This window comes from Marmota flaviventris, chromosome 17, assembly GCF_047511675.1.
Source record: "Marmota flaviventris isolate mMarFla1 chromosome 17, mMarFla1.hap1, whole genome shotgun sequence".
NCBI lineage: Eukaryota > Metazoa > Chordata > Mammalia > Rodentia > Sciuridae > Marmota > Marmota flaviventris.
The window spans coordinates 39713174-39741081 of NC_092514.1; the positions used below are offsets into that span (position 1 = coordinate 39713174).

General features: G+C 41.0%; 1 protein-coding gene and 1 long non-coding RNA gene across 3 annotated transcripts; one reads left to right on the top strand and one right to left on the bottom strand.

Annotated features, from left to right (window-relative positions):
* Window positions 1-681: 681 nt before the first annotated feature.
* On the bottom strand, window positions 682-22344 carry LOC139702269 (uncharacterized). 2 transcript variants are annotated; one of them, XR_011704853.1, is made up of 6 exons: window positions 22255-22344; window positions 22079-22178; window positions 9268-9327; window positions 8458-8558; window positions 7771-7806; window positions 682-1786 (listed from the first exon to the last, which is right to left on the bottom strand). It is a non-coding gene; the product is annotated as an uncharacterized lncRNA (long non-coding RNA). The 2 variants fall into 2 exon arrangements; XR_011704854.1 differs by lacking the exons at window positions 22079-22178; window positions 22255-22344 and adding an exon at window positions 21333-21663.
* Window positions 2339-26655, top strand: Slfn5 (schlafen family member 5). The gene is given in 10 exon segments (XM_071602946.1): window positions 2339-2405; window positions 7391-7523; window positions 14751-15348; window positions 15350-15785; window positions 17101-17223; window positions 21656-21763; window positions 21766-22375; window positions 22587-23109; window positions 23112-23304; window positions 23307-26655. Coding segments are annotated over 8 exon segments (2646 nt in total). The 5' UTR covers window positions 2339-2405; window positions 7391-7523; window positions 14751-14787; the 3' UTR covers window positions 23399-26655.
* Window positions 26656-27908: the final 1253 nt, after the last annotated feature.

A 27908-nucleotide genomic window follows, 5' to 3' on the forward strand; every position in this document is an offset into this window, starting at 1 on the left:
GGTCTTTCTGAGCAAGGTTCCATAGACCACTGTCTCCTGAGCCAGGTCCACTTGAATTCTACGGTGCATGGGGGGAGAGAGGGTCTTCTGAGCTGGTTCCAGGGGTCCTAGGAACCCTGGGCCCTGGAGTTGAAAAGAGAGAAGATGGAGAATCATCTGCTAACTGGAATTTTAAGAAGGCTGAGGAAGGGCAGGAAGAGGAGCACTTGGAGTCAGGATGGACTGAATGCTCCAGGAAACACCCAAGTGCTACTTAAACCTTTGAAGGTTCAGCTCAAATCAGCCCCCAGGAAGTCCACTCCTAGTTCCCTTGGGCCCCCTGAGCTGCGGTGGGTACCCTTTTGGATCTTGGGTTCCCAGCCTGAGACACCACCAGGAAGCAACATTAGTCACATCTATCTGCCTGCAAGTTCGGAGGGTGGGGCTTGGTGTAGCCAGATCCTTCGTGAGTACTCAGTGAAATAGGACAGAAGAGGCTGGACACCTGAGGAATTTTCGAGAAGCAGGTTTCTTAATTGCAGGGTCCATAGAAGCTCTTGCCTAAAAATTCTCTCCTGGACCATGAGTAGAGAAATTCTTTGAATTTTATATCCAGTGTGGGGGGTGAGTGGGGGAGCTAGGAGGTTCACATAGTGTTAGGGTTGGGCAAACGTCGGAGGAAAGGACCACCAAGAGACTATCTCATGCAAAAGCAAAGGGGTTTATTGGACCAGCATGCTGGGGCTCAGAGCTCTCCTGAGAGAAGCTGGAGCCCTGAGCACAGCTTAAGCAGAGTTTTTATGCAGTGTTTAAACAGGGAAGTTCATATGGCAGTTAGGGTGCGAGGGTGGGATTGTTACAAAATAACCATTACAGAATAATCATGCGTTTTGTCAGGGGGTGTTGGGTCAGGGTACATTTTGACATAAGTAACTGTTTTTAACATAAGTTTCGGGTTCCAGGAAAACAGAACTTAAACTTACAGAAAAGCAAAACTTAAATTTAACCTTTACAATAGCAAGTGCTTTTCTTTCCATCCTCTAAATAGAGGTTTCACAAGTGTGTTTGTTTTCCTGCAAAACTGGCAATTAACAAAAAGAGGAAATGACAAGCCTTCTGCAGATTTTTGCAGATAGCTAATGCGCTATGCAAAAAGCTCTCTGATAAGAAGAGAGACTTACATGTGACAAATATGATGTGGGTTTCTGCTTAATTATGGTAAGAGTCTTCTGGGTGGGGGTCTCTGGACTGCTTCACCAAAGCACATTTGCCGCAGTCCGGCTGCAGCAAAATAACCGGGGGGTGACGAACAACTTGTGCAGATTGATACAGCAGGAGTGGAAGCCGTTTATTGCAGGACAGGAGCGGTATTTATACATTCCACACAGCTTATCTAATTAACATAAACTAGATACATCAGTCAACCAATAAGGAATCTCCACACTTAATGGCTCCCTTTTGTTACTTCTCAAACTACTCCCTCTGGCATTTTGCCAGGCACCATCCAGACTTGTTTACGAACTCTAACATTCCCCTGGCAAAATGCCAGGTGTTATTTTGACTTGTTTACAGACTCTAACACACATTGATAATAGAAAAAAGAGGAACAAATTGAACTGAGTTCAGCACAAGGCTGTGTTGTCAAGTCTGCAGTGGGCGACCCATTCAAAGAACAGCTTCTCTTTCTGGTCACCAAATGCCCCTGACAGAGCATGCTGTTGTGGGCCCAAGTGGCCCCACTTATGCCCAGGCAGGCCTCAGTTGGAGTCCTTAGTAGCAGGCATCACCCTTTAACAAACTGAAGAACCTGCAAAAGAAAGGAGGTGGATCAATATTCTTTAATTATTGGGAAAGTGGGTGCAAAAGAAAGGCTTTATTTTTCTGCTTTCAGGGCTGCCCAGTGCCTCCAGCTACTGGCTCCCTCACTCCCTTGTTGGCTCATTTGGCTGGGAGCTGAAGCCTTTGGAGCAGCAATTTAAGCAGAAATTAGGGGGACTTTGAGGTGGTAAGGGGAAAGACCTGCAGAGCACGCCCGAGCCCGGGGCATCTCACGGAGGGCCAGAGCTGGTCCAGGGAGGCCTGGAGGACGTGGGGGTTACACCTAGGTTTCCTTCCCAGTGTGGGGATAAGACCTGCAAATCTAAATAAAAAGGAAGAAAAAGCAACTCACCTTCTCCCTCCCCTCAATCCACCCCACTCACTCATAGTCATCCAGGATTCCCTATGCAGAGATGGGTTTCCTAGTCCACGTAAATGCAATCGTGGGGTTTCCCTCTGCCTCTTACACAATGCCCCGCCCCCAAACATCACCAACCTCAGCAGATATAAGCATTTGAGTCTGCAGGGTCAGGTCTCTGCTCTGGACTTGGGAGGCTCTGTGGCTAACTCCAGGAGAGAGACACACTGCAGAGGAGAAACACTGACAGGTACTGAATCCTCCTGGATCCCCTGCACGGGTCCTTTAAAGGCGCTAGGTCTGCACCCACCAGGGCTTTGGCAAAGGCAGCCTCCTCCCCAGATCTGGGCACTGCCCTGAGAACTCCTTTCTTGCTTGAGGGATTTGCTTTGTTAGCAACTTAGTAGCAACTTCCAAGGACAGAGGGCTGTGGAGCGCGCCAGACTGGGAGGCTGAAAATGCGGGAGAAACGTCAAGCAGCACAGCCTAAGATTTCCTAAACCAAACCTGGTGAATTTTCCCACAGTTCAGGAGTAGTAAGGACTTGAGAGGAACAACTAAATCGGGTACCCAGGATCCTGCGGATGAAGCCAAGTGAGGTTGTGGTCTGGGGGACAAATAAATTAGTGTCCCGTCTACGACAAGAGGCTCTGTTCCCCAGCCTTTCCCATAAGCCCCTGGCTTGGAACATAGTAACAGCATCAGAAGGGATGGGCAGGTCCCAGCATAGCCCATGCATGAATCCCTGTATGCTGCATAAAGTGGCTAGTAGAGCTGGGCGGGTTCTGTCCGCAGAGGCTTCTGTCCGCAGAGGCTGGCTGCAGCGAGTCAATTTGTTACCCTTTTGCACACGTCTTAAGAGCCAGAAGAGAATCCTTCCGGACGAGTACAGGAGGGAGTTGGGGCAGGCTTGACCTCAGGGCTTTGGCAGTAGTTGCTGGGTGTTTTCAGGTGGATGGGGTTGAGGTGGGGTGGAGAAGGCCCCAGTAGGTGGAGGTCCAGAGCCACGCCCCTAGGAGGAGATGGGGCGTGGCCAAAGTTCTCCTGGCTTTGCCCTACCAGGAGGTGGGGAAGCCGGGATGTGTAGGTGGGGAAAAAAAATGATCTCTCATGCCTTTGTCGGGGTAGCGGTGAGGATTCCTGCCCCGGATTTCAGGTGAACAACTAAGTATGAAGCATCCTGGGTCAGATGATTCATGTAAGTGTCACAAGACTGGGATTCTTCTCTTTAAATAAAGTGATTCATCCTGAGTTTTACTAATTCCATGAGTCAAAGAAGAAGGAAATGTGATTAGTTCCTCATCTGATTATGAAAATTTACAGGTGTTTCTACTTATCAGAAAAATAGAAATTGATTTCAGTGTTATTGCCATGGTAACAGGACATTAAGTAAGCAACCATTCATGATTAGTATTTCTTGAGACTAATGGACAGATTCACAGACCAGAAGGATAGATCCTTGTGACCCGGGGTCTTAGACTGCTGGGGGCCGGAGAACCTACATGGGCAATTCCTTGAAGCACAACAGTTCCTGCTTTACGCATGGCAAGGGAAAAGAGAACACCTCGTGTTGGGGTCATTTTCTCTGGAAGTCAGGACAGCCTGTTGTGTTCCAGGCCACACACAGGATTTCCACTGAGAGGGGACTTGGCAGGTCTGAGAAGTAAAAATTCAAATGTTCCAGGGAGCGCTGGGTTGTGTGTGGCTCAGTGATAGAGCCCTTGCCTAGCATGTGTGAAGCACTGGGTTTGACCTCAGCACCACATGTAAATAAATAAATAATAAAGTTAAAGGTCCATCCACAACTAATAAAAATATTTTTTTAAAAAAATGTGCTAGGGAAAGAGCAGGAGGATCATAATCAAATGAATATACAAGATATAGAAAAGTCTCCATCAGGAGTATGCAGAATCTGGGACACTAATCCCATCATAGACTTAGATTCTATGAAAAAAAAAAAAAACTCAGCTAGCAGGCACATAAATCTCCTGCTGGGTTTTGAGCTAATGATATTACAATAAATACTTTAAAATTATTTTTCAATAAATAAGGTTTTAATCGATTTATGGATGTATTATTGAGAGACAAGAAACTGTACATAAAGTCTACAATTTTTGTCAGGCCCTGGGTTCGATCCCCGGCACTGAAAATAAAAACACACAATTTGATAAATTGCGACATAGGTGGAATCCTCACTGCCATCAAGAAGGTACGTCTAAAAGTTTCCTTGTACTCTTTTCTAATTTCTCCCTTGTACTCCTACCCACCTCTCCAAGTGAAATCCAATGGCTTTCTGACACTATACATTATTTGGCATTTTTAAAATTATATACAAATGGAACCATGTCCTATTTTGTCTGGCTTCTTCTAATGAGCATAATTATTTTTGTAATTCATCCTTGTCATTTCCTTTTTATTGCTGAGTCAAAGTCCCATTGTCTGGGTAACCGAAATTGGCTTCTCCATTTACCTGTTGATAGGCTTTTGTTTTGTTTGCAGTTTATGGTTTTATACAAATAAAAGTGTTGTGAACATTCATGTACAGGTCCTGGAATAAACACATGCTTTCATTTCTCTTGGGAAAATACCCTAGAGTGGAATGGCTGGGTTAGATGGTAAGTTTATTTTCAAGAAACTGCCAAGCTCTTTTCCAAAATGCCTGTACCACTTCATGTTCCTAGCAGGAGAGTTTGCATTCTGTCACAGCCTCGCCAGCACCTGGTATCATTAGCTATTTGAGCCATTCTACTACATGTTCTCATAGGTAGGTAGTGGTACCTCACTGTAGTTTCTGTTGTGTTTTATCTTTGGTTTCTTGGCCGTGCTGGGGATTCAACCCCAGGGTTTGTGCTTGCTAAGCATGCACGGCATGCACTGTACCACTGAGCTACATTCCCAGCCCTCACTGTAGTTTTAATGGCATTTCTCTAGCAAATAATGATGCTGAACATTCTCTCCTGGGCTGATAGCCCTCCCTCAGGGGATTGATTCTAAGATCCCCCTGTGAATACTAAAATCGAAGGATGCTCAAGCACCTCATACAAAATGGCGTAGTACTTGCATCTAACCTACATAATACTCCCAAGTACTCTAAATCATCTGGAGGGTACCTACAATACCAATTAAGATGCAAATATCAGGTAAATAGTTGTTGCTCTTTATTGTTTTGGAAATAATGTCAAGGAAAAAGTCTGAACATAGTCAGTACAGATGAAACTTTTCCTCAGGTATTTTCCGTTTGAGGTTGGTGGAATCCACAGGTGCAGAAACCAGAAATGGAGAGCCCATGGTATTCGCTATTTATGTATCGTTCTTGGTGAAGTATATGTTCAATCTCTTATTATTCATTTTTACATTGGGTTGTTTGTTTTATTATAACTTTTGGGGGGGCAGGAAAATAGGTTTATTCAAAGCCAGCTTTGAAGTAAGATATAGACTTTTGTCTCTAATCATTACCCTCAGAGAACTCAAGGTGAGGAAAGTTTTTTTTTTTTTTAAACGAGAGGGCAAAAATGAAACAAAAGGCAGGAAATATACATGTTGGGATTCAGTCAGCCAGAGAACTGGTCAGTCTCAACTTCCTTGGCATCTGTCCTCAGCAGGAGGAAGATTTTATTCTCAGTGAGAGGAAGTTCAGAAGTTAAAACAATTTGAAGCATTAATTTCAAAAGGGGCTGTTTGCAATCCTGCAGACAAACTAGTTATCAAGAAGTTGTTCTTAGTTTGGGAGGGAGTCTGTCTCAAATCCCTCCTGTTTCGTTCATCTCACAATCTTTAGGGAACCCTGGCTCCATGGCATGTGACTGGCCACCCATTGTTCAATGTGTGTGTAAAACTCTTCAAGGAACTTGAACATAAGGAGTCAGATGCTTATTCCTGAAGGAGGAATATTTAATAGCTCCACCTAGATGAAGGGTTTTCATATTAGTTCCTGTAAGAACACTCGTTCAGTAGCCCCCCTACCCCCTGGTGTTTATTGTTGGTGGAGTTTGACAAGTGACTGCCTGTGAATTTCCCATCCTCCATCTTTGAATGATGTCCTCTGAAAACTTTGCTGATTATTTGCCAAGCATGCTTGTCCCATGCTACAGGAGCTCTGACATGTATCTTGATCTGAGTGGTCCTGAATTTTTCTCTCACAAGACAAGAGATGTCTCTCAAGAAGGATCCAAGTAGTTCCCCAGAGAGAAGTGGGAACTTGATTCAGGACTAGCAGGGAAGAGAATTACAGAATTACAGCACGCCTCAGTTAAAGGCATAGGCAGATTTATTTAGGAAAGTAGAAAGATATTCAAAGGAGAATGGGGGCAAGCTCAAGAGGGAGACACAGCCTGTTTTCTTATTTTACTTTGTGAGTGTTCTTTATATAACTTAGATTACAAGTTCTTTTTTTCCAATCAGGGGCTTGTTTTCATTCTTTTTCTTATTTTATTTTTTTTTTATTGGTTGTTCAAAACATTACGAAGCTCTTGACATTTTTCTTGTTCTGAGTATTAAACTCAGGCTTCACAAATGTGGTGATGCACTCTACCACTGAGCTACAGTTCCAGCGGAAAGATCAAGAACCCAGGCCAAATTTTTGCGCATGGCTCCAATAGAGCTGTTGCTGATCCATATTGCTTTCAAGGGTGCAAGGAGGCAAAGGTCAAAGAAAAGTTCTTAAAGTCCAACATTTCTTTTTTTCTTTTATGTATTGTGCATTTAGTGGCATCTCTATGAAATGTTTGCTTCACCCAAGGAAAAAATATTTTCTCCTTTACTTTCTCTAGAAGTTTCATAGTTGAGGGACAGAATATACACAGAGACGATGGCCAAATATAAATAAATACAGAACTCTGACTGACAACCTCTGCAGCAACCAGCCCAGGAGGGTAACCCACAGCCCCCAGAGCCATTGGCCAAAAGTGTCAGGACTTGTTCAGTAACTGACAGCTTCCCTAATTTCTGCCCTCACTTCTAACTCAGGGCCAACCAAGGAAGCCAAATAGGTTTCCCAGTCTAATCACAGAGGATGCTCTGTTTCGACTTTGCTTGCCTCATCTTCCTCACTAATGACCACAAATCAGACCTTACCCAAGCTTGTCTTTTTGTCCCTAGGAAGATTTCCCACTCCCTCCCCTGTCATCAGACCTCTGCCAACTGCAAGCAATGGTGACTATTTCCCTTGTTATAGCAAGCTTTCCATAAATACCCTGTACCTTTTTTCAGTTGAGTGGTTTTCATTAATGTCCACAGTTCTTCTGGAGTTTCCTACAAGACACCATCTACACTCCTTGTTGTTGTGGGTCCCAGGCTACGCCCAGGTCTGGTGCCTACAGAGACCCCTTGCACCTTGCTACAAGTGGCTTGTTGAGCCTGCACTGTTGTGGTAAGTCAGCACTAGTTCTGAACTTTTCTTTCATTGTGTTGATGTGGCTGTTTATCCTCAGTTTGGCACCTGGATTTTGATATTGATTCCCATTTGCCTGGTATCCATGGGACAATCAGGCTATTTGATTACCATTTGCCTGGTATCCATGTGACAATCAGGCTATTCCCTTTTAGGCCTTTTGTGTTGCTCCATTTGAAATTGTTTTTCAGGGAATGGAAATAGAGGTCAATGATAGATCACTTACCCAGCGTGCACAAGGCCCTGGGTTTCATCCCCAGCCCTGCAAAATAAAAGTAAAGTGTTTGTTGTAAGAAGAATCACAAGACACAACACAGGCATAGATCCTAGAAGGCTCTGTTCAAGATGGCGTTGCAGACCAGTGAGTTTGCAATTCTCCCTGGACTGGACATTTGGACAAATTAGGCTGTGGGTCATCAATAAAACCAGAATAGAGTTCTTCTCCTGACTTAAGATTTTTGTCCTGGGGTCTTGGCTTTGATCCAGCCAGCAGGAGGACACAGATTGTCAGATCTGGGATCAGAGATGGCCAAGCATGAGGCTGGTAACATGAGACACAAAGTTCATAAACATTACATTCCCACTGATGGCTGTCATCTCTTTTAAGGTGTTCTAAGTCTACATCCTCTGCTTACATTGGAAAAACTGCTCTTATATGTATACTACTAATTCATGGCCCTTTGAAGTAGCATAACTTCAAGGATGGTTTGGCTCTTTAATGACCACGTGGGGGAGCATGTGAACAAAATTGCTCATTTGAGAAGCACCTTAGAAAAGTAATGGGATAAGTCAGTTTTATAAGACCAATTGGGCAGCAGTTTGGGGCTGATATGGAGGCTCTCAAATGAAACTCTGAATCAAAAATTGCTTCACTCCAAGATTCTTTTCCTAAATTGGGCACAGTGGTGCATACCTGTAATCCCAGCAGCTCAGGAGGCTGAGGCAGGAGGATCAAGAGTTCAAGGTCAGCCACAGCAACAGTGAGGTGCTAAGCAACTCAGTGAGATCCTGTCTCTAAATAAAATACAAAATAGGGCTGAGGATGTGGCTTAGTGCCCCTGAGTTCAATCCCTATCATCTCCCCTCCTGCAAAAAACAAAAACAAAACAAAACAAAAAAAACATTCTTTTCCTAATGACAGTGAGCAACTGGACATACTTAAGCTGTAACATATAAGGCTCATTTCTCTAGAAAAGCCTTCCCCTCCTTGCTCTCCAGTTGCCTCTCTGCCTCCATCTTATTCTTCTGATCTCTCCTCAGTTGGTGCCTTCCTTCTCTTTCACTTGTCTAGACCCCTTATCTTTAACCTACAACTCTCCTGAAACTTCAAAATATCAGTTCTTTCTAAGATCTGTCCTTCTCTTCAGCCAGGAATGGAATCAACTGCAAAATTTAAACCTAGACTAACATTCCCTGTACTTTAGGAAAAATACCATGAGAGCTGTTCATATTTACATAAAGAAACCCTAATTCTAAAAATCACACAAGGTTGGATATTTCACCTCTAGCATGAGACCTAAAAGAAAACCATCCATGATTATCTGGGGACACTGCCTAGGAGGAATTATCGACTCCTTGTTTATATGCATAATCAGAAGAGGATTCTCATCAGTGAGAGTCTTACACATAGAATATATATAAGAAACTTACCATTAGCTCTGACAGACGTTATTAAGGATACTATCTCGGGATGGGGATGTGGCTCAAGGGGTAGCGCGCTCACCTGGCACGCGTGCGGCCCGAGTTCGATCCTCAGCACCACATACAAACAAAGATGTTGTGTCTGCCGAAAATTAAAAAGATAAATATTAAAATTTTCTCTCTCTCTCTCTCTCAAAAAAAAGAGGATACTATCTCTATCTCTTCCCTATATAGAAATTAGCACAAGTAGTGAGGAGCCGTCATTAACACAAGTAGTGATGGACACGGCCTTGGTCTAGATTTCTTCTTGGTTAGCCATGGTGGCATCTGTGCCATTACCTGTACTTCCTGATGTACTTGAATCAATGAAGCCAACAAGGATTTGTAGTCACTTTACAGAAAAGGAGTCTTGGTTGTATGAGATTGATCCTCATGGCTTATGGGATTTGTTCTTTTGGTCTGGGTTGGGCTCTAGGGATTCCAAGTTCCTACAGGCACTATTAAAGTACTTTTTTATTTATCATAATGGTCATGAGACTAGTCAACTGGATTCTTTCCAGAGTTTTACATTTTTCTGCACAGCTACTCTCATCAGATGATTGTGCTCTAAAGGTCAAGATCTTGCCATAGTTTGCTGTGGATATGACCTCAAGCAGTGAATACTGGATTTCCATGAGTTCATGAGTTGGTTCTCATCTTGAAAGCAAGAAAATGACCAAGTGGAGAGAGACTGAGAGCTTGAATATTCCTATGGACAATGGCCAGACCATGGATAAAAATAGAACTGTGACCTATAACCTCTGCAATGACTGGCCCCAAATGGTCAGGACTTGGTCAATAACTAATGGCTTCCCTAGTCCCTGCCCCCACTTCCAACTCAGGACCAACCAGAGAAAGTCAAAATGATCTCCAGACCAGTCACAGAGGATGTCCTGCTTCTAGTAAGCCCACTCCCAGCTTACCCACACCCACAACCTCAGATTAGGGCAAACTCATGCCCCTGCCTGCCTTTGAGTCTCTGCCAAATGCAAGCAGTATAACTTGTTTCAGTTGAGCTCTGAAAATAACTTACAATTCTCACTGGGGCAATCTTCATTGATTTCCACACTGTTTTACTTGTTTGTTTGTATTTTATAATTTTATTTAATGAATTTCTTTTTTTATGTGGTGCTGAGGATCTATCCCAGTGCCTCTCATGTTTAGGCAAGCGCTCTACCACTGAGCCAGCACCCCTGCCCTAGTTGCTAGTTTTATACTTAGGTCTATGGCATTTTCGAGCAAGTTTTTGTAAACAACGTGAAACTTAAGTTTATTTTCTTTGCACATGTTTATCTATTTCTTAAATCCAATTTATTGAAAGGATTACAGTTACTCTACTTTGTATCTGTGTTGAAAGTTAGTTGTCTAGATGTGTGTGGGTCTATTTCTGGACTCTATTCTGTTCCATAAATCTATCTTATCTGTTTGTATAACAATAGCTCATGTCTTGATTGTTTTTATACCAATAGCTTCTGCCATATGAGGACACGGTGAAAATGTGCCATCTTTAACCAAAGCAGGTCCTTAACAGATTCCTTCATCTTAGACTTCCCAGACTCCAGAATTGTGAGAAATAAGCTTCTGGTATTTATATACCCCATGTATGGTATCTTGTAGTTATGGATATACCCCATGTATGGTTGCTTGTGAACGAGCTCTCTTTGACCTTTTTAAAAATTTTGTCTTCTTGTGACAGAGGGGTCCAGAATAGCACCAAGTCTGTCTGTCTTCCTCCTTCCCTCTTTCTTTCTTTCTTTCCTAGGGATTGAACTCAGGGATACTTTGCCAGAAGTTACATCCACAGTCCTTTTTATTTTTTATTTTGAGCTAGAATCTTGCTAAACTGCCCAGGCTGGCCTCAAACTTGCAATTCTCCTGCCTCAGCCTCCCAAGTCACTGGGATTACATTGAATGTGCCTTTAGAAAACAATAGCATATGCCTATAGTCCCAGTTACTAGGAAGAGTGAAGCAGGAGGATTGAAAGTTCAAGGCTAGCCTGGGCATTTTAGCTTGAACCTGTCTCAAAAAAAGAGAAGGGATTGGGGATGTGGCTTAGTGTTAGAGCATTCAATCCCCAGCATGAGGAGAGTGGAGTGTGGGTAATGTAACTATGTTTGCTAAGTTAAAAATAATATTAAGTGGTACACCCATGTGCCCACTCTGGATTGATAAATCTGTGTCTGGAAGAAGCTGCCTGTATGTTCTTTCCCTATTTCTCTGTCTCTCCTTAATTTTGCCATTTCTCTTTCATCAGTGGTAAGCACTATTTTGAATTTTTATGACTATCATTTCCCTTAATTTTCTTTATAATACACTATTTATGTACCCTAAGTGACATTAGTTTTGCCTGTTTTTGAACCTCATATATATGGAACCATGCTAGCTGTATTCTGTGGTTACCTATTTTGTCCACATTGCGTTCTTAGTGCTCATTCAAAATGGCACATGTAACAGTGCCGGGGAATGCAGCTTTCCAAAGCCAGTTTGCCTATACTACACTTTGTTCCTAATCTTCTTCTGTTCTTGAATAGCAATGGTCACTGCATTCTTGTTCACATCTCCAGGATATAGGCCTATTTTTTTTTCAGTTTAATTTCATAAACACTATCAGCTTAGTTTTTTTTTTTTTCTGTTTGTTTGTTTAAACCTCTACAGAACATAAAAATAGGTTGTATGTGTCCCAGAGACACAAAACAAATCTTGGGAAAGGAGCATAAATACAGGTTTTCTCCCTCCCAAGATGGAGCGATTTACTACTATGTTGTACTCCTTCTCTTTGGTGATTAGTTTATAGCACAGCTGCCTGAAGTTATTGGATATGGAAGCCAGTTGTCAAGTCATAAGACACCCTTTTTGATCTGATTCTATGCCTATCAAGCACCCTTCTGAAATCTGGCTCCTGGGTTCTCTTCCTACAGGAAGAGAGTAAGGTACTGGTTTGAAACAGTGGCTTGAGCTCCCTGACAGTGGCATTTGTCCCGAGCAGTACCCAAGGACCAGGTCTCACGTCCTTCAGTGTGTTTTAAATATTGGGTAGTAAATCAGCTTCCCTCAGACCCATTAACTTGGGGATTCTAAAAGTAATTATGGTCCTCTATGGACAAGACTGGATCTGGACTACAGTTCAAATCATCAAGGACCCGCCATCCCAGGGGCAGTTCTTGTCAGCATGGACATGTGGCTTTTCCTGGTGATACTCTAACTTCAAACTGAGCTCATTTGGCCAATGTCTGCATTGTGTTCCCTGATTTACTAGCTACTGGATCTCAGGTCCTCTTCTTCCACTGGAGCCCTGTACTGGTTTTGTTTTGTTGTATCAATGCTGGCTGGTTTATAGATGTACCACAGAGCAAGCTACATATGGACCAAGCTGCATTCTGGTGCTGAGGTCTTGTTCTCAGATCTGCCTGGGGGCGGGGGGCGGGGGGGTGGCAATGATAAATTACTAATTCTATCAGATTTGTTCCTTCCCCAAGATGGATTACAAAATAATCAAAAACCTGCCCAAGTCTCAGTGAGAAGGGAAGGAACTAAAGACAGCTTTATTTCTTTTTTTTTTTAATTTTAATATTTATCTTTTAGTTTTCGGTGGACACAACATCTTTTGTATGTGGTGCTGAGGATCGAACCTGGGCCGCACGCATGCCAGGCGAGCGCGCTATCGCTTGAGCCACATCCCCAGCCCTCTTTTCTTTTTTTAAAAAAACATTTATTTTTTAGTTTTAGGTGGACACAATATCTTTATTTTCTTTTATGTGGTGCTGAGGATCGAACCCAGTGCCTCACGCATGCCAGACGAGCACACTACCACTTGAGCCACATCCTGAGCCCACAGCTTTAGTTCTTGATCCTCCCACTTTTCTCTCCCATCTGTCTCTGTTCTCCTTCTTCAACTTTATGAGACTTCCCTTCACTCATCTATTTATTCATTTTTAAAAAAAAATATTTATTTATTTTTTAGGTGTTGATGTACACAACACAATGCCTTTATTTTTTTAAATATTTATTGTTTAGTTGTGTTTAGTTATTTATTTTTATGTGATGCTGAGGATCGAACCCAGGGCCTCATACGCGCTAGGCGAGCACTCTACCGCTGAGCCACAACCCCAGCTCAATATTGATTCATTTTTAATTTGTTCTTTTTACTTAGACATAAAGGTGAAGCTCCCTGCGGTATATTCATATATGCACATAAGATGACTTTCAAAGTATTCATTCTGCATTTCCTCCCCTTTTTCTGACCCTCCACTCTGCATCTTGATTTTTTCTTCTCCTCAACCATGTGTCTTTAGGTTATCCTATCCTTCCCTCCTTCTTTCCTTTATTTTATTCTAGCTTCCACCTAGGGGAGAAAACATTTGATCTTCGACTTTCTGGGTCTAGTTTATTTTGCTTAGCCTGATGTTGTCCATTTCCATCCATTTACCAGAAAGTGCCTGGTAACTTCATGGCTTAGAACTCCACTGTGTCTATCAATCACAGTCTCTTAATCCATTCATTTACTGATGTGCATCTGAGTCGATTCCATAGTTTAGCTTTCGTGAATGGTGTGGCTGTAAACATTGAGGTGGCTGTATTGCAAGAGTATGCTGATTTTAGTTTTGGAAAAATATCAAGGAGTGGGGTGGCTGGGTCATATGGTGGTTCCATTCCTAGGTTTATATTTTTGAATAATTTTATTTTTATGTCATATTTTTTTAGTTGTCAACAGACCTTTATTTTATTTATTTATATGTAGTGCTGACAATCAAACCCAGTGCATCAAACTTGCTAAGCGAGCTCTCTACCACTCTCCAGCCCAAACTCCTAGTTTTTTGAGGAATCTCCATACTTCTTTCCAGAGTGGTTGTACTAGTTTGCAGTCCCACTAACAATGTACAAGTATACCCTTGTACATTTTTGTCAGCGTTTATTATTGTTGGTATTTTGATAATTGCCATTCAGACTAGTAATTGCCAGAGGTGATATCTTCGTGTAGTTTTGATTTGCATTTCCTTGAATGCTAGAGATGTTAAACACTTTTTCATATATTTGTTGGGCATTTGTATTTCTTCTTTTGAGAAGTTTGTTTAGTACACAGGTATTCATTGGGTTGTTAAGTTTTCTGGTTTCTTTATTTATTCTGGAGATTAATCGCCTGTTGGAGGAGTTACTGGCCAAGATTTTCTCCCACTCTGTAGGCTCTCGCCCCAGATCCTTCTGACCAGGAGAGCTTCCTAGTTGCATTCCAGCTCCAGTCCACGAGCATTGTTGTAAACCTTTCTATTTTTCACAGGTGACCTGAGAGCCCTTGCCACTCAGAGAAGTTGGCAGAACTCATTACTCAGATCACAGCGTTCCTGTGGTGGCAGTGGCATCCAGCAGACTTGGCTCCTCCATCTGCCCTGCCCCCTCCATTTATAGGTGAATTTGGCCTCATGCTATATGAAAATCAGTGAAGTGACCAACTGCAGAAGGGTAGACTTAACCCCTTGATTTTCCTGCTTTTTCTTTCTTTGCCCTGATCTGTTTGTTCTTTCTTTTAGGAGAACCTTTCAGGGTTGTCATTCAAGGGCTGAGAAGATGAGTCTCAAGATTGATTTGGAAACGAACTTTGCTGAGTTTGTTATAGATGCAGGAGAAGTCATCCTAGGGACTCAGCAAAGAACGGATATGAACCCTCCTCTACTGCGGGTGAAACAGAATGAAAACATCTTGCAAGCAGTATGTGCTCTGCTGAACTCTGGAGGGGGAGTGATCAAGGCCAAGATAAAGGATGAAGACTACAATCATGAGATTCATGAAGAGGGGTTGGATCTACCTCCAGTTTTTGAAGGTTATTTAGATGAGATGCAACAGGGAAAGCTCTTTTTAATATTTGTGACGTCATGGAACACAAAAGTCTCAGGTGTGCCACTTGCCACCTTGTGCTCTAATTTGTACCACAGATATAGATCATCTAACAATGTCATGGATTCTCATAAAGCACTGGTATTCCTGAAAGAGAAAACTGATTCCAGTTTGTTGAGTCCACAGGAAGCTCAGGCTGGTGCACACCGTGAAGACGACACAGAGGACTCGGCTGCTGCTTTATTTGATAGAGTTCAGCTGCAATACCTGGAGAAACTCAACTTGATGGAGTCCCCTGCACGTTGAATTTCAAATGTTCCCAGCAGCTCTGTCACAGTGTGTTAAAGAGAGGCTCGCCAGGTGTGTTTCTGCATTGGCCAGTGCTGAAGGAGGCTATGTATTTTGGGGTGTACATGATGAGACCCATCAAGTCATTGGATGTGAAAAGGAGAAAATAAATCTTTCCAAGTTCAAGAATTCTGTTGAACGCTGCATTAGGAAGTTACCTGTCCGTCATTTCTGTACACAGAGGCATACAACTCAATGTTCCATCCGATTCCTTGAAGTTCATGATAAGGGGGCCCTCCGTGGTTATGTCTGTGCGGTGAAGGTGGAGCGATTCTGCTGCGTGGTGTTTGCCAAAGTGCCCAATGCCTGGCAACTGAAAGCCAACAAAGTGAAGCCGCTGACCACAAAGCAGTGGGTAGATTGGATGATGCAAGCCAAGCCAGGTCAGGAGCAAGTCTGCAAATGATCCGCATGTTTGCTTCAGGGGAGGAGGGCAGAGAGGAAAGGGCAGTGTGGTGTTCGTTGAAATCTTGGGAAACAGAGATTTTTTTTCCCCTGAATGGCAGCTGCCTGATAGTAATTCCTATGGATGCAGTTGGTAGGTCATTTTCCTTTCCTCCCTCTGTCCATCTTGAACATTCTGCATTTGACAGATGCCCCAGGGTCAGAGCCCCATTAGCGGTTGGTTAAGGGGTTGATTTGAATTAGTTATTTCTATTTTCACAGCCTTTCTTACATTCTTATTAAAGTCTACTCCTTTCCTTTCTTGCATTTAGTTATTCAGGACATTCCTTTTTTTCAGAGATATTCCCTTTTTAACGTCCTTCCACTTTCCTCTGACTTCTTATTCTTGTTTGGGTCTCTTACTTCCGAATTACATTTTATTTTATTTTTTATTCATAGATAAAATACTCATAGATAAATGTTTGCATAAGCTTATGGGGCACCAGGTGATGATTACATACATGTGTACAGGTGTAATGTTCCAATCAGGGTAAGCACATCTATGTCCTCAAGCATGTATCATTTCTTTGTAATTAAAAACTTTCAAACTCTTTTCTTCTAGATTTTTTTTTAACTACACAGTATATTCCACTCCTATTTCTGAACCAAAACCCCGAGCCCACCAGGGCTTTCCCTTGCTATCCTCGTTCCTTCCTTTTGTGCATCAACATGTGCTACTAACTGAAACTGCTGAGCTTAAGAGTAGGGCTGTGGGGCTGGGATTGTGGCTCAGCAGCAGAGCGCTCACCTAATATGTGCTGGACCTGGGTTCAATCCTCAGCACCACATAAAAATAAAGAATTGTGTTGTGTCCATCTACACCTAAAAAAATAAATATTTTTTTAAAAAAGAGTAGGGCTGTGGCTATGCATCTACCTTGGGAAAGAAAAGCTGAGATGAAATTAGACAAAAGAAAATCAGTAGCAACTTCTTCAAAAGTTCAGAAGAGCTAAATTTTTCAGAATCTCCTCAAAAGTCTGTATCCATTGAACTTCATATCTTCTAATCATATGTCTTTAAAATAGCATTCTAACAATATACAAACACTTTGAACATAACACAATTAAAACTTACTAACTATTGCCTCATACTATATTTTCCCCACAATATTTCAGAAGGCTTTTCTGGGCTGACCTGAGATATAGTCACAAATATGTGTGGGTCGTATAGCTTTGGGTTATGTCACAGCTCGGCTATATGTTGAATTCTGCCTTTTGCATTTCAAACTTATGTTGTTTTTTTCTTTTTCCTAAGTTCGTCGCAGACTTTCTGAGATGTTCCTTGAGCTGAGTTTGTCACCCTCCATGCCCCCTAGCAGGACTGTGTGTACTCAGAATTTGGAAAGGCTGAAAGTACTGCAGAAACATCACTTTCCAGGTAATTTGTCATCTCTGGTTTCTTTGGAACATGTTGATTGTTTCTTCATATAGAGAAAAATTATTTGTCAGTTGTGGTGGTGCACACCTGTAATCCCAGCAGCATGGGAGGCTGAGGCAGGAGGATCGTGAGTTCAAAACCAGCCTCAGCAATAAGTGAGGTGCTAAGCAACTCAGAGGGACCCTGTCTCTAAATAAAATACAAAATAGGGCTGGGGATGTGGCTCAGTGGTCACATGTCCCTGAGTTCAATCCTTGTTACACCCCCACCTTCCCCCACCCCCGAAAAAAGAAAGAAATAAAGAAAAAAAGTTTTTTACTCCAATGTTATATTACACTAACATACAAAGTCAATTTCAGGAAGTTTAAGGACTCCAATATTACTAACTAACCTTTAAAACTTTCAGTAGAAACTGTTTGTGAATAATTTTGTCATTGGGGTAGGAAAGGATTTCCTAAACCAGATCCAAAAATATTAAACAAAAAGCTTGATACATTTCATTATATGAAATTAAGAACATCTGTTCCTCAAAAGATACCTTAGAGATTGTGAAAAGCTATTACTAAAAACTTAAGGAAGGTATTTTCAACCCATAAACTGATGAAGGATTAGTTTCAGAAATAAATAGAGAACTTATGCAAAATTTTAAAGGTAAAAGCAACCCAATAGAAAAATGAGAAATATAAAGATTCATTTCTCAGAAAAGGAGACACATATGTACAATAAACTTATAAGGATGCTCAATCCATTAATGAAGAATAAAATGCATTTAGCATCATTAATAGAAAAAAAAAATCATGTTTTGAAGATTTTTGTAAGTAAACAGAATCTTGTTCATCACTGCCAGAAGTTTAAGTTGGTCTAATCTTTTTGAAAAATGGGTTGGACATTGCTTGGTGTAGTCAGTTATTTCCAAAACTCTACCCTTCAACAATTTCTCTAGTTTCTAGAGAAAATGTATACATGTGCATCAGAGGAAGTAGACCCTTGTAGATCTGCCCATGAATACTCATAAATTCACTATTTGTATCACTTTAAACAGAAAACAACATCTATGATCACAACAATGGCCAAATATATTGTAGCATCTTCACATAGTGAAGTGTCTTTCATCAGTGAGGATGGGTGCACTCCAGTACATGTAAGCCCAGGCTGAGTCCAAGTAGTGTATGTCTTCATCTCCTCATGAACTTAATCACAGATTTCCTTGATTCTTTTATTAAGTATAAAGTATTTAATAGTATTCCCAAACATAGATTTTCTTCATTTGAACACAGCAACTCAGGAGGCTGAGGCAGAGGATCACAGGTTGGAGGCCAGCCTTAGCAACTTAGTGAGACCCTGTCTCAAAATAAAAAAAATCAAAAGAGCTGCAGATGTAGCTCAGCAGCAAATCATCCCTGGGTTCAATTCCCAGTATCTGCCCCCCCCCCCCACCACCAAATTTCTTAATTTTAGTAGTTTTAATTATGAGTATATTATGCACACAGAAGCAACAGAGATTTAATTTAATTAATAAGCATATAGGGAAACCTATCTAAATACACCCAGCTGAAATTAAAAGATAAAATGTAGTAAGTTCTATTTTAACAGTCCCTTTTTATTAAAAAATATTTTTAGGTGTATATGGACACAATACCTTTATTTTATTTATTTTTTGCAGTACAGAGGATCAAACCAGTGTTTCACATGTGGTAGGCAAGAGCTCTTCCAATGAGCCACAACCCCAGCCCCACAGTCCCTTTTTCGATGGATTTTCAAATGGTGTCTAAAGGATGATATCTAACTTTTTCCTTGTTGTTTTGTTTTGGTTCTGAGGAATCTAACCCAGGAGAGCTTTAGCACTGAGCTATATCCCCAACCCCTTTTATTTTCCATTTTGAATTAGGGTCTCAGCAAGTTGCTGAGGGTCTTGCTAAATTGACAATTCTGGCCTTGAACTTGTGATCCTCCTGCCTCAGCCTCTGAGTTGCTGAGCAAGCACACCTGGCCTTTTTTTCTGTTTTAAAAAACATTCTCTCCGATATATATTTTTCTACAAATAATTCAAGTGTTCTTTAAGGATAGATTCCAAGTAGTAATGATTGCTTATAAATGTAGACTTCCATTGCCGTATTGTAACCCAAAACATACCTCCAGCTATGCTTTCAGCAACATAGAATCACATCAGAGTTTTTCTCTTTTAGAAGAAGATTAGAATCATTTTGTTACTTATTAAATCATATTCTTAGACTAGGTTTTCTTTTTATTTTTTTTTGTACCAGTGTTTGAACCCAGGGGCACTTAACCACTGATCCACATTCCCAGCCCTTTTTATATTTTATTTACAGTCAGGCCCTCGCTAAGTTGCTGAGGCTGGCTTTGAACTCATGATCCTTCTGCCTCCGCCTCTCAAGCTATTGGGATTACAGGCCAGCACCACTGTGCTCAGCTTAGACTAGAAATTTTTTATAGTAATTTCTGATTGTTAATTATTGATGTGTAGGATACATTCTGAGTATTAAAGTATACATTATGAAACCAAGACTAGAAAAAGGGGGCTCAAAGCCCTTAAAAACCCCAGACTCTGTAGCAGCTATGCCATTCTCTCCAGAGAGGGACCGTGTAGTGTGCATTTAACTTACTTATCTCATTTTCTCTGATCAGCTCCTGCCTGTTACTGTGTGATAAAAGTAAGGTATGCATTATGCCACTTCCTAAACATTTTACTTAATGGTCTTATAAAGGCAGAAAGCAAAGATAATTTTGAATTTAACCTTCCTATATTTATGCATTTTTGTCCTTGTTGGAGTTCATTGATTAATTGTTCTAGAACAATGTTAAATCACATTAGTAGTAGGCAATACCCTTAGTTTAGTCAAATTGTTTTTTTGAGTTGTTGTTGTTTTTGGTTTATTGAGATGAGGTCTCATTATGTTACCAAGGCTGGCCTTGAACTACTGGGCTCAAGCAATCTTCCTGCCTCAGCTTCCAGAGTAGCTGAGGCTACAGGCATGTGCCCCCAGTACCCTGCTAGTCCACGTTTATAGAAAATATCTACAGCCCTTCTCTGAACCCAGACACACTTTATTGGTGTGTCCAATTGCTTTCTGGACAGCTTCATAGATATCTCCAACTAAGCAGTTCCAAAATTTATCTCTCATTCTGACAATCCTCTATTTCTATTTCTCCTGTACAGTCTCCATATTATTACATATCATTTTAATATTATTTGTTCCAAGTGATCTGTTGGAAAGTCCTCTTCTAGCCAAGCACAGAAATCTGAACTCACCCTTGACTTCCTTCTATCTTAAATTTGAACTTCAAATTTTGAGTGTATTGATTTCTTTTTTTTTGGAAGAGAAAAAAAAGAGTTCATAATTTTGATTAGATTCCAAATTAGGGCACGTGACCCTCCCCCTGAAATTAATTATGTATTTAATAATATATTATCTTAAACACATACATATATACATATATATCCAAGTCTTTTTTAAACATTTGTTTTTCAGTTGTAGGTGGTCACAATACCTTTATTTTATTTTTATGTGGTGCTGAGGATCCAACCCAGTGCGTCACATGGGAGAGGCAAATGCTCTGCCACTGAGCTACAACCCAGCCCTATGGAAAAGTGTTTTTAAATACCACTTTCAAAAGATATTTTTAAAATGTATGTACACAAAGTTGATTTTTTGTTACTAAGTTCTAAAAGTTTTAACATATGTATAGGTTTTCGTAACCATCGGCACAGTTAATATACAAAAATCTCCATCCCCCCCCCTGCAAATAAAGCTCCCTCATACTGCCCCCTTGTGGTCACAGTCTCCCAACCCTAACCCAACGCAGCCATGGATCTGTTCTCCATACCTAGTTTTGCTTTATGGAAGGTCCTTAAATGAAGCCATAGAGTGTACAACGCTTGCCAGGTATTAAGATGGCACATGAAGGACTTCCTCCCCACCTTTGCCTCCCCCTCTCTCTCCCCGTCCTTGCCTGCTCCTCTTTGACATAGAGACTGCTTGGAGGTACCTCAGGGGTACCTGAAACAAGCACTCCTTTCTTGGACCCGTGTTTTGTTCATGAACCTCATTTTGACCATCTCACTGCTCTCCACCTTTCAAATGGCTTACCTGAAGTCACCCTTTGAGAATCAGTTTAACTGTCTTCCTCTTCATGAAGACTTTCATATGAAAGTGTCCCTGTCCTTGATGCTCACATAATATTTGGTGGACTCTTTTCCAGTAGCCTTTATGACTTTGTGTCATAAATATTGCTGTCTCTATTTAGGAGAGCCACTTATCAGCTCCTAAGCCCTGTTCATCTTTTTCTTCCCAGTGTAGAACCTAGTACTGCCACATGATGGAGCCCAAGTGATGGCTGGATCTGGTACATATGCTGGTGATTATTCCTTGTCTGGGATTCTCTAACTTATTCTAGTTCTTTCCTTGTCTAGTATCATCACACAGAGTTGCGTATACTCCAGAAAGCCTCTACCAGGAACTCTGCTCAGAACATAAAGGACTTAGAGACTTAATAGATAGAGAAATGCGCCCTGTCTCCCGAGAATACTGATTTTTTCTCGAAGCTGGGCTGTGGACTTGGGTCTGAAAGAGAATCAGGGTGTTATCTGTGATGCCCTTCTGATTTCCCAGAACAACACCCCAATCCTCTACACTGTTTTCAGGAAGTGGGATGAGAGGTTCAAGGATGATTCTATGAAGGTTGCCTCTTCTTTGAAGCAGAGGCTGGTGGACACAGGAGGCTACACTGGGAGAGTGTGCATTGTTCCCTTGTTCTTCCAGCTGAATGCGGTCGGAACACCAGTGACACCACATAGTTCAGTAGCACAAATTTACCCAGAGTCCTATAATCTTACCACCATCCAGCACATGGAAACTCTGTTACGGTCCCTTGTGAGAGTCTTGTTTGGCTTCAAATCCTTTGTAAGTGAAGAGCTGGGCTCTGAGACTTGGAACCTGCTCACAGATCAACAGTATGAGTTGCTTTCAAAGAACCTTCACAAGACCAGACAGCTGTTTGTTCATGGCTTACCTGGGTCAGGGAAGACCACTGTGGCCCTGAAGGTAATGCAGAAGATCAGGAATGTGTTCCATTGTGAACCACATGAAATCCTCTACATCTGTGAGAACCAGCCCCTGAAGAAGTTTGTGAGGTACTCAGTCTGACTATGTTCACTTTCTTTTCTTGAGTAACTTTGGTGTGGCTTTAAGTTTATGTGATAAGATTTCTATTGCATTTACCAGGTCCAGGAGAGTTTAAGAATAGAGTAGGCTTCCTTTGTGTTTGATTGAAGAAATCTGACTGTGGTTTTTTTTTTTGTTGTTGTTGTTGTTGTTGTTTTGTTTTGTTTTTTACACTTCCAGCAATAAAAAAATATGCAAGGCAGTAACCCGGAAATACTGCATGAAACATGACTTTGCAGAGATTCAACACATTGTCGTGGATGAAGCTCAGAATTTCTGCACCAAAGATGGGGATTGGTATAAGAAGGCCAAAACCATCACTCAGAGAAGAAAGGATTGTCCAGGAATTCTCTGGATTTTTCTAGACTACTCTCAGACCAACCAATTGAGCTGCAGTGGCCTCCCTGCTCTCTCAGACCAGTTTCCAAGAGAAGAGCTCACAGGAACAGTCCTCCATGAAGATGAAATAGCTCAATAGCTACAAGAAGTGATGCAGACAGTCAGAGAAAATCCTCCTCCTAATGTCCCCCTTGGATCCCTGGTGATGCTCCATGCACCTAACTGGACTTGGGGTGTTCCAGGTAGTGTAGAAACTGTTGAGTTCTTGGGCTTGAAGGAGACAGTGATCTACCTAGCAGAGAAGTGTCAGAGAAGTGTCCCCAGGGACATTGCTGTGCTTTTCACCAAAACAACTGAAGCAAAAATAATAATAATAATAATAATAATAATAAAGATAAATTTCTAAAGGCAATGAGGAGAACAATATCTCAGCTCAATGAGGAATTGGATCCATTCGTGCAGATCAGTGATGCAATGGATATTCTGACTGGTAACATTGTGTTCGACGGTGTCCGTCAATTTTCAGGCCTGGTAAGAAACATCCTGTTTGGGATCATTTCCCAGAGAATGAGCCAGCCATTTTATACAGTCTTCTATTCTGTCTGGCTTCCAGGGCAAGGAAGCATTTGTATATTTTGAGAGTTTTTAACTGATGGGAGCATGCCAGTCTTAAGTTAAGATAGACCTCAACTCTAGTTAACTATGAAATTACTTGATCTAAATGTGTAAGCATCAGACCTTTAGTAAGCACTCATTCATTAAGTCTTGTGTTCTTGTCAGCATTGGGGGCTGGGGATAATGTGGCAAATAAGACCCCTAAGATTCTTCCTGGGGGCAGACACTAAATAAATGCAGGTACCAGGCATTTTAGATATTAATAGGGGATATCAGAGAGAGAACCCTGAGACTCAGAGATTGTGTGTGTGTGTGTGTGTGTGTGTGTGTGTGTGTGTGTAGGGAGGGGTTGGATATTCATGTTAGGGAAGTTCTCAGTGAGAGAAAAAGTAATCATGGGAAGATCTCGAAGCCACATGTGCCAGGCAGATTCAGATATTTTCATTATTTTTAGCCCAGTCATGTGCAGAAATGCTTGAGTACGGTGTGCAGGGAAAGTGAAAGGTGGAGAGGGGTAATGTGTCTGGCATTGTGGAGGCTGGGAACCGGCAGGGTGTTTCCACATGTAAGACCACAAGCTACAAATTATAAGTTTTGACTGCGTTATATTACTTTATTATTTTCCCCTTTGTCTTTTAATGGTTTTAGTGTTTGTGATCTCGGTCTTTTAAAATATCTTAATTTTTTTATGCCTTTTGGTTATTTGAAATCTCTGCTTTTTAGATCTGCTTTAATATTATCCCTGTGGTGAATCTTCTGTTGCTACGTAAGGTAAGATTGTCACATCACTGTTTACAGCAGCTCAATTCACAGTAGCTAAGCTATGAAATTAACCTAGGTGCCCTTCAATAGATGAGTGGTTAAAGAAAACGTGGTATATATACACAATGGAGTGTTACTCAGCTATAAAAAAGAATGACTTTATGACATTTGCCAGCAAATGGATGGATCTGGAGACTCTCGTGCTAAGCGAAATAACCCAGTCTCTAAAAACCAAAGGTTGAATGTGTTCTCTGGTATGTGGGAACTAAATCCACAATAAGAGGGGGGGTGTTTAGGGGAAGAATAGAAGTTCAGTGGATTAGGCAATGTGGAATGGGGGGAAAAGAAGGGAGGACAGGAAAAGGAAAGACAGTGGAATGAATCTGACATAATTTCCCATGTACAAATATAAAGGCAGCACAGTGAATCCCACCTCCATAACAATGGGATTCTAACTAGAATCGAAATGAATTCTGCTGCCGGTATAACTAAAAAGAAACAATTAAAAAAAAGAAAGAAAAGATTGCCACAGTCCTCTAGGGAAGCACTGTTTGTTTAAGATGATTGAAGACTAAAGGGGAATGAATGTACTGAACTCAAAGGTTATATTTTGTTTTCCAGTTAATTTAATAACCAATGAAATTATAGAGTAAATTTAATATCCTTATTTTTTGAAAGGCCAGTACTACAAAATGTGAATCCCTCATTTGTCCTGGGTCTCTAGGAAACTCTCCCAATATTTAAAGGCAAATAAATCCACATTTTTTTTCAGAGACAGTAACTAAAAAATTCAGTTAATTTTCTATTAAGAATAATAAGACCTTTTTATTTCCTAATAAGGAAACCTAAATTTCTCATTGTAAGAGTATAAACTTAAAGCTACAATTGGTTCATTTCTGGCAGCTAGTTACAATATTAAGAACTTTACTTTGAAGAATTTTAGACACAGCCAGGCACAGTGGCACACGCTTGTAATCCCTGCAGCTCAGGAGGCTCACACAGGAGGATCTTGAGTTCAAAGTCAGCCTCAGCCAAATTGAGGCACAAAGCAACTCAATGAGACCTTGTCTCTAAATGAAATACAAAATAGTGCTGGAGATGCATCTCAGTGGTCAAGTGCTCATGAGTTTCATCCCTGGTACCCCCCAAAAATATTTTTTTTCAGACACATTCACAAGAAAGCACGGACTTAGGTGATTATGGAATGAATTACAGCTAAGTTGGAATATATTACTAACCTCTTGCTCCAGAATTTCAGCATAGGAAAAGTCTGTGGCTCCCACCAGAAACTAGAATAGGAAATAATAACTATTTCAAGTAGAAAATTATCTTTGTAGGAAAAAATACCATTAAAAAGTGCAAGAAGCAATGCACTGGGAAAATATCAGCAGCAAGTGTCACAAATAGTTAATTCCTTGTTGATTTTAAACTTCTTAAGCTGGGGGGCAGTGGTACATGCCTGCAGTCCCTGTGACTCAGAAAGCTGAGGCAGGAGGATCCCAGGTTCAAGGCCAGCCTGGAAAAATCAGTGAGACTATGTCTCAAAATTAAAAGGGCTGGGGAATCTAGCCCAGGGGTAGAGTGCCTCTGGGTCCCATTCCCCAGTACCACCCCAAAACAAAAAAATATCCCTATAAATGGAAGAGAAAAATTCTAAGATCCTGAAAAGAAAAATGGGCAAAGAAAATGACAGGTGGAAAAGGAATTTAGAATAGTTCCTAAACATATGGAGACAGTCATTCATGATGGCAGAAATACCAATTGACAAAATAATTAAGAATGATAGCATACTACTTGACAGGAAGAAAAGCATCTTCATATTTTTTTTAGAAATTAATACCACTTCTGTAGAGAACAATCTGGCAGTGGTTGTCAGAAATTTAAATGTATATATCCCTTTACCTAGTAATTTCTCTTTGGGGAATTTATTCTGTATAGATACTCAAATATGGGTAAAATGACTTCTGTAGAGAAGTATGGAATTTCACTTGATTTCTAGTAACAGAAAGTAGCAAAATAGTAAATAACTACCCAGAGTGCCTAATAGATTATGACAAATCAATACTAAGAAGCCATAAAAGGGGGATTTGTATATGTATTAATGTGGGATCATCTTTAAGGTATATTGTATAGTGAACATGCAACATGCCCAATAATATCCATCTTATGCTTATAGAATTGATATATGTTTGCACTTGTGAATGCATTAAGTGTCTTTGGAAGTATACCTAAAAGACTAGGAAGTGTTTTGGGAAATACAAATAGGTGCCAGAGGGAGAAAAAGACACCTTTTGCTTTTTATGAGTTTGGGTTCTGTACCATGTAGTAATTTTGAAGTGATTTTGCTATGTGTATTTTACTTGTTGTAGTGGTTTTATGAATTCCTTTCTCATTTTTCGATCAACCTGAATCCTTGGATAAACCCTTCAATATCATAATGTTATATAGTTCTGTGTTGGGAATGAAGTATGTCAAAATTTGAAAAAAAAATGGAAAATGCAATCATATCATAATAAATCTTTACCATATAGAATTTATAAATGCTGTTTTCATATTGCCTTCAAAATTTTTTAAAAAAATAAAAGTCATAAAACATTGCATCTTAAATGGAATTCCACTTCCTTCTTTCACATCCAATTTCTCTCCTCTTCCCTCCAGGAAGAGGTCTGTATGACTTTGGTAGATTCCTTTTACATCATTTGTTAGCAGTTTACACACCTATGTGGTGGCATCAGATCACACCAATTACCATCAGAATGAACTGAAGATGGAAGGCAAGTCTCTTGGAGTTCAAGTGACTGCGATGTTTGGTTTCTATGGCAACAATATAAATTATAAAGATTCTTGAACTTTTTCTGAGAGCTCTAAGAAACAAATCCAGTGAAAAACAAATTGAGATCAAAGGTGCAACTATCCAGCTGAGAACTTCCATGGAACCAGAATGCCTTGGTGTCAGTCTTGAAGGAACCCCTCATCTCCTCTAGTCGCAGGGCAGATAGGGCTGAGTACCAAGCCAAGGACCTGAATGTAAATACTGCTGAGTTTTATGTCAATTAAATTTACGACAATACCAGGTCACTAACTCCAAGGGAAGGACACTGATGTGGAAGCAGTGGAACCTTGAGGCCTGGAATAAGGACATTTGGGCAGATGCTGAGAACTTTGGTTCCCTGAACATCTTTAAATAGGAAGCCACACTTGTGCCTAAGGGGACTGGCCTTCCATTGACTGAGTGACTCTACATTTAGGCCAGATGTCTCATAACCTGGTATTGATCCTCCTCAGAACTCAGAGCCTTACCTCATAATAAGAGTTAGACCCTGGGGACTGGGGCTATAGCTCAATGGTAGAGTGCACACATAGCATGCCCAGGGTCCCAGGTTCAATCCCCAGCACACACAAGGAAGTTAGATCCCAAGTAGCCCAGATGCAGAAGCAAAAGCCATCTGCAAGGAGGTAGTCTGTACATTAAAAAGTTGCACACATCATCAGTGTGCATTGGCAGATCCTGGGGAACAAGCATGGCAATGTGTACTAAAGACCTTAAATGAGGGAGGGTTAAATCAAGGCTTGGTCTGGCTAAAATCACTGGCACTCAGCTGGGATTCAGTGAGTTGTCTTGGGAGTGTTAATATCTTTCTAGGTTTGGCTAATTGAGGCCTGGCCTCACCTCAGACTATATAGTTAATATTTTGAAAGCCCTAAATTCCTTGGCACTTGGTAGAGCCTCACTACTCAAAATGTAGCCTGTGAACCAGCAGCATCTGCATCACTGGGAGAGACATT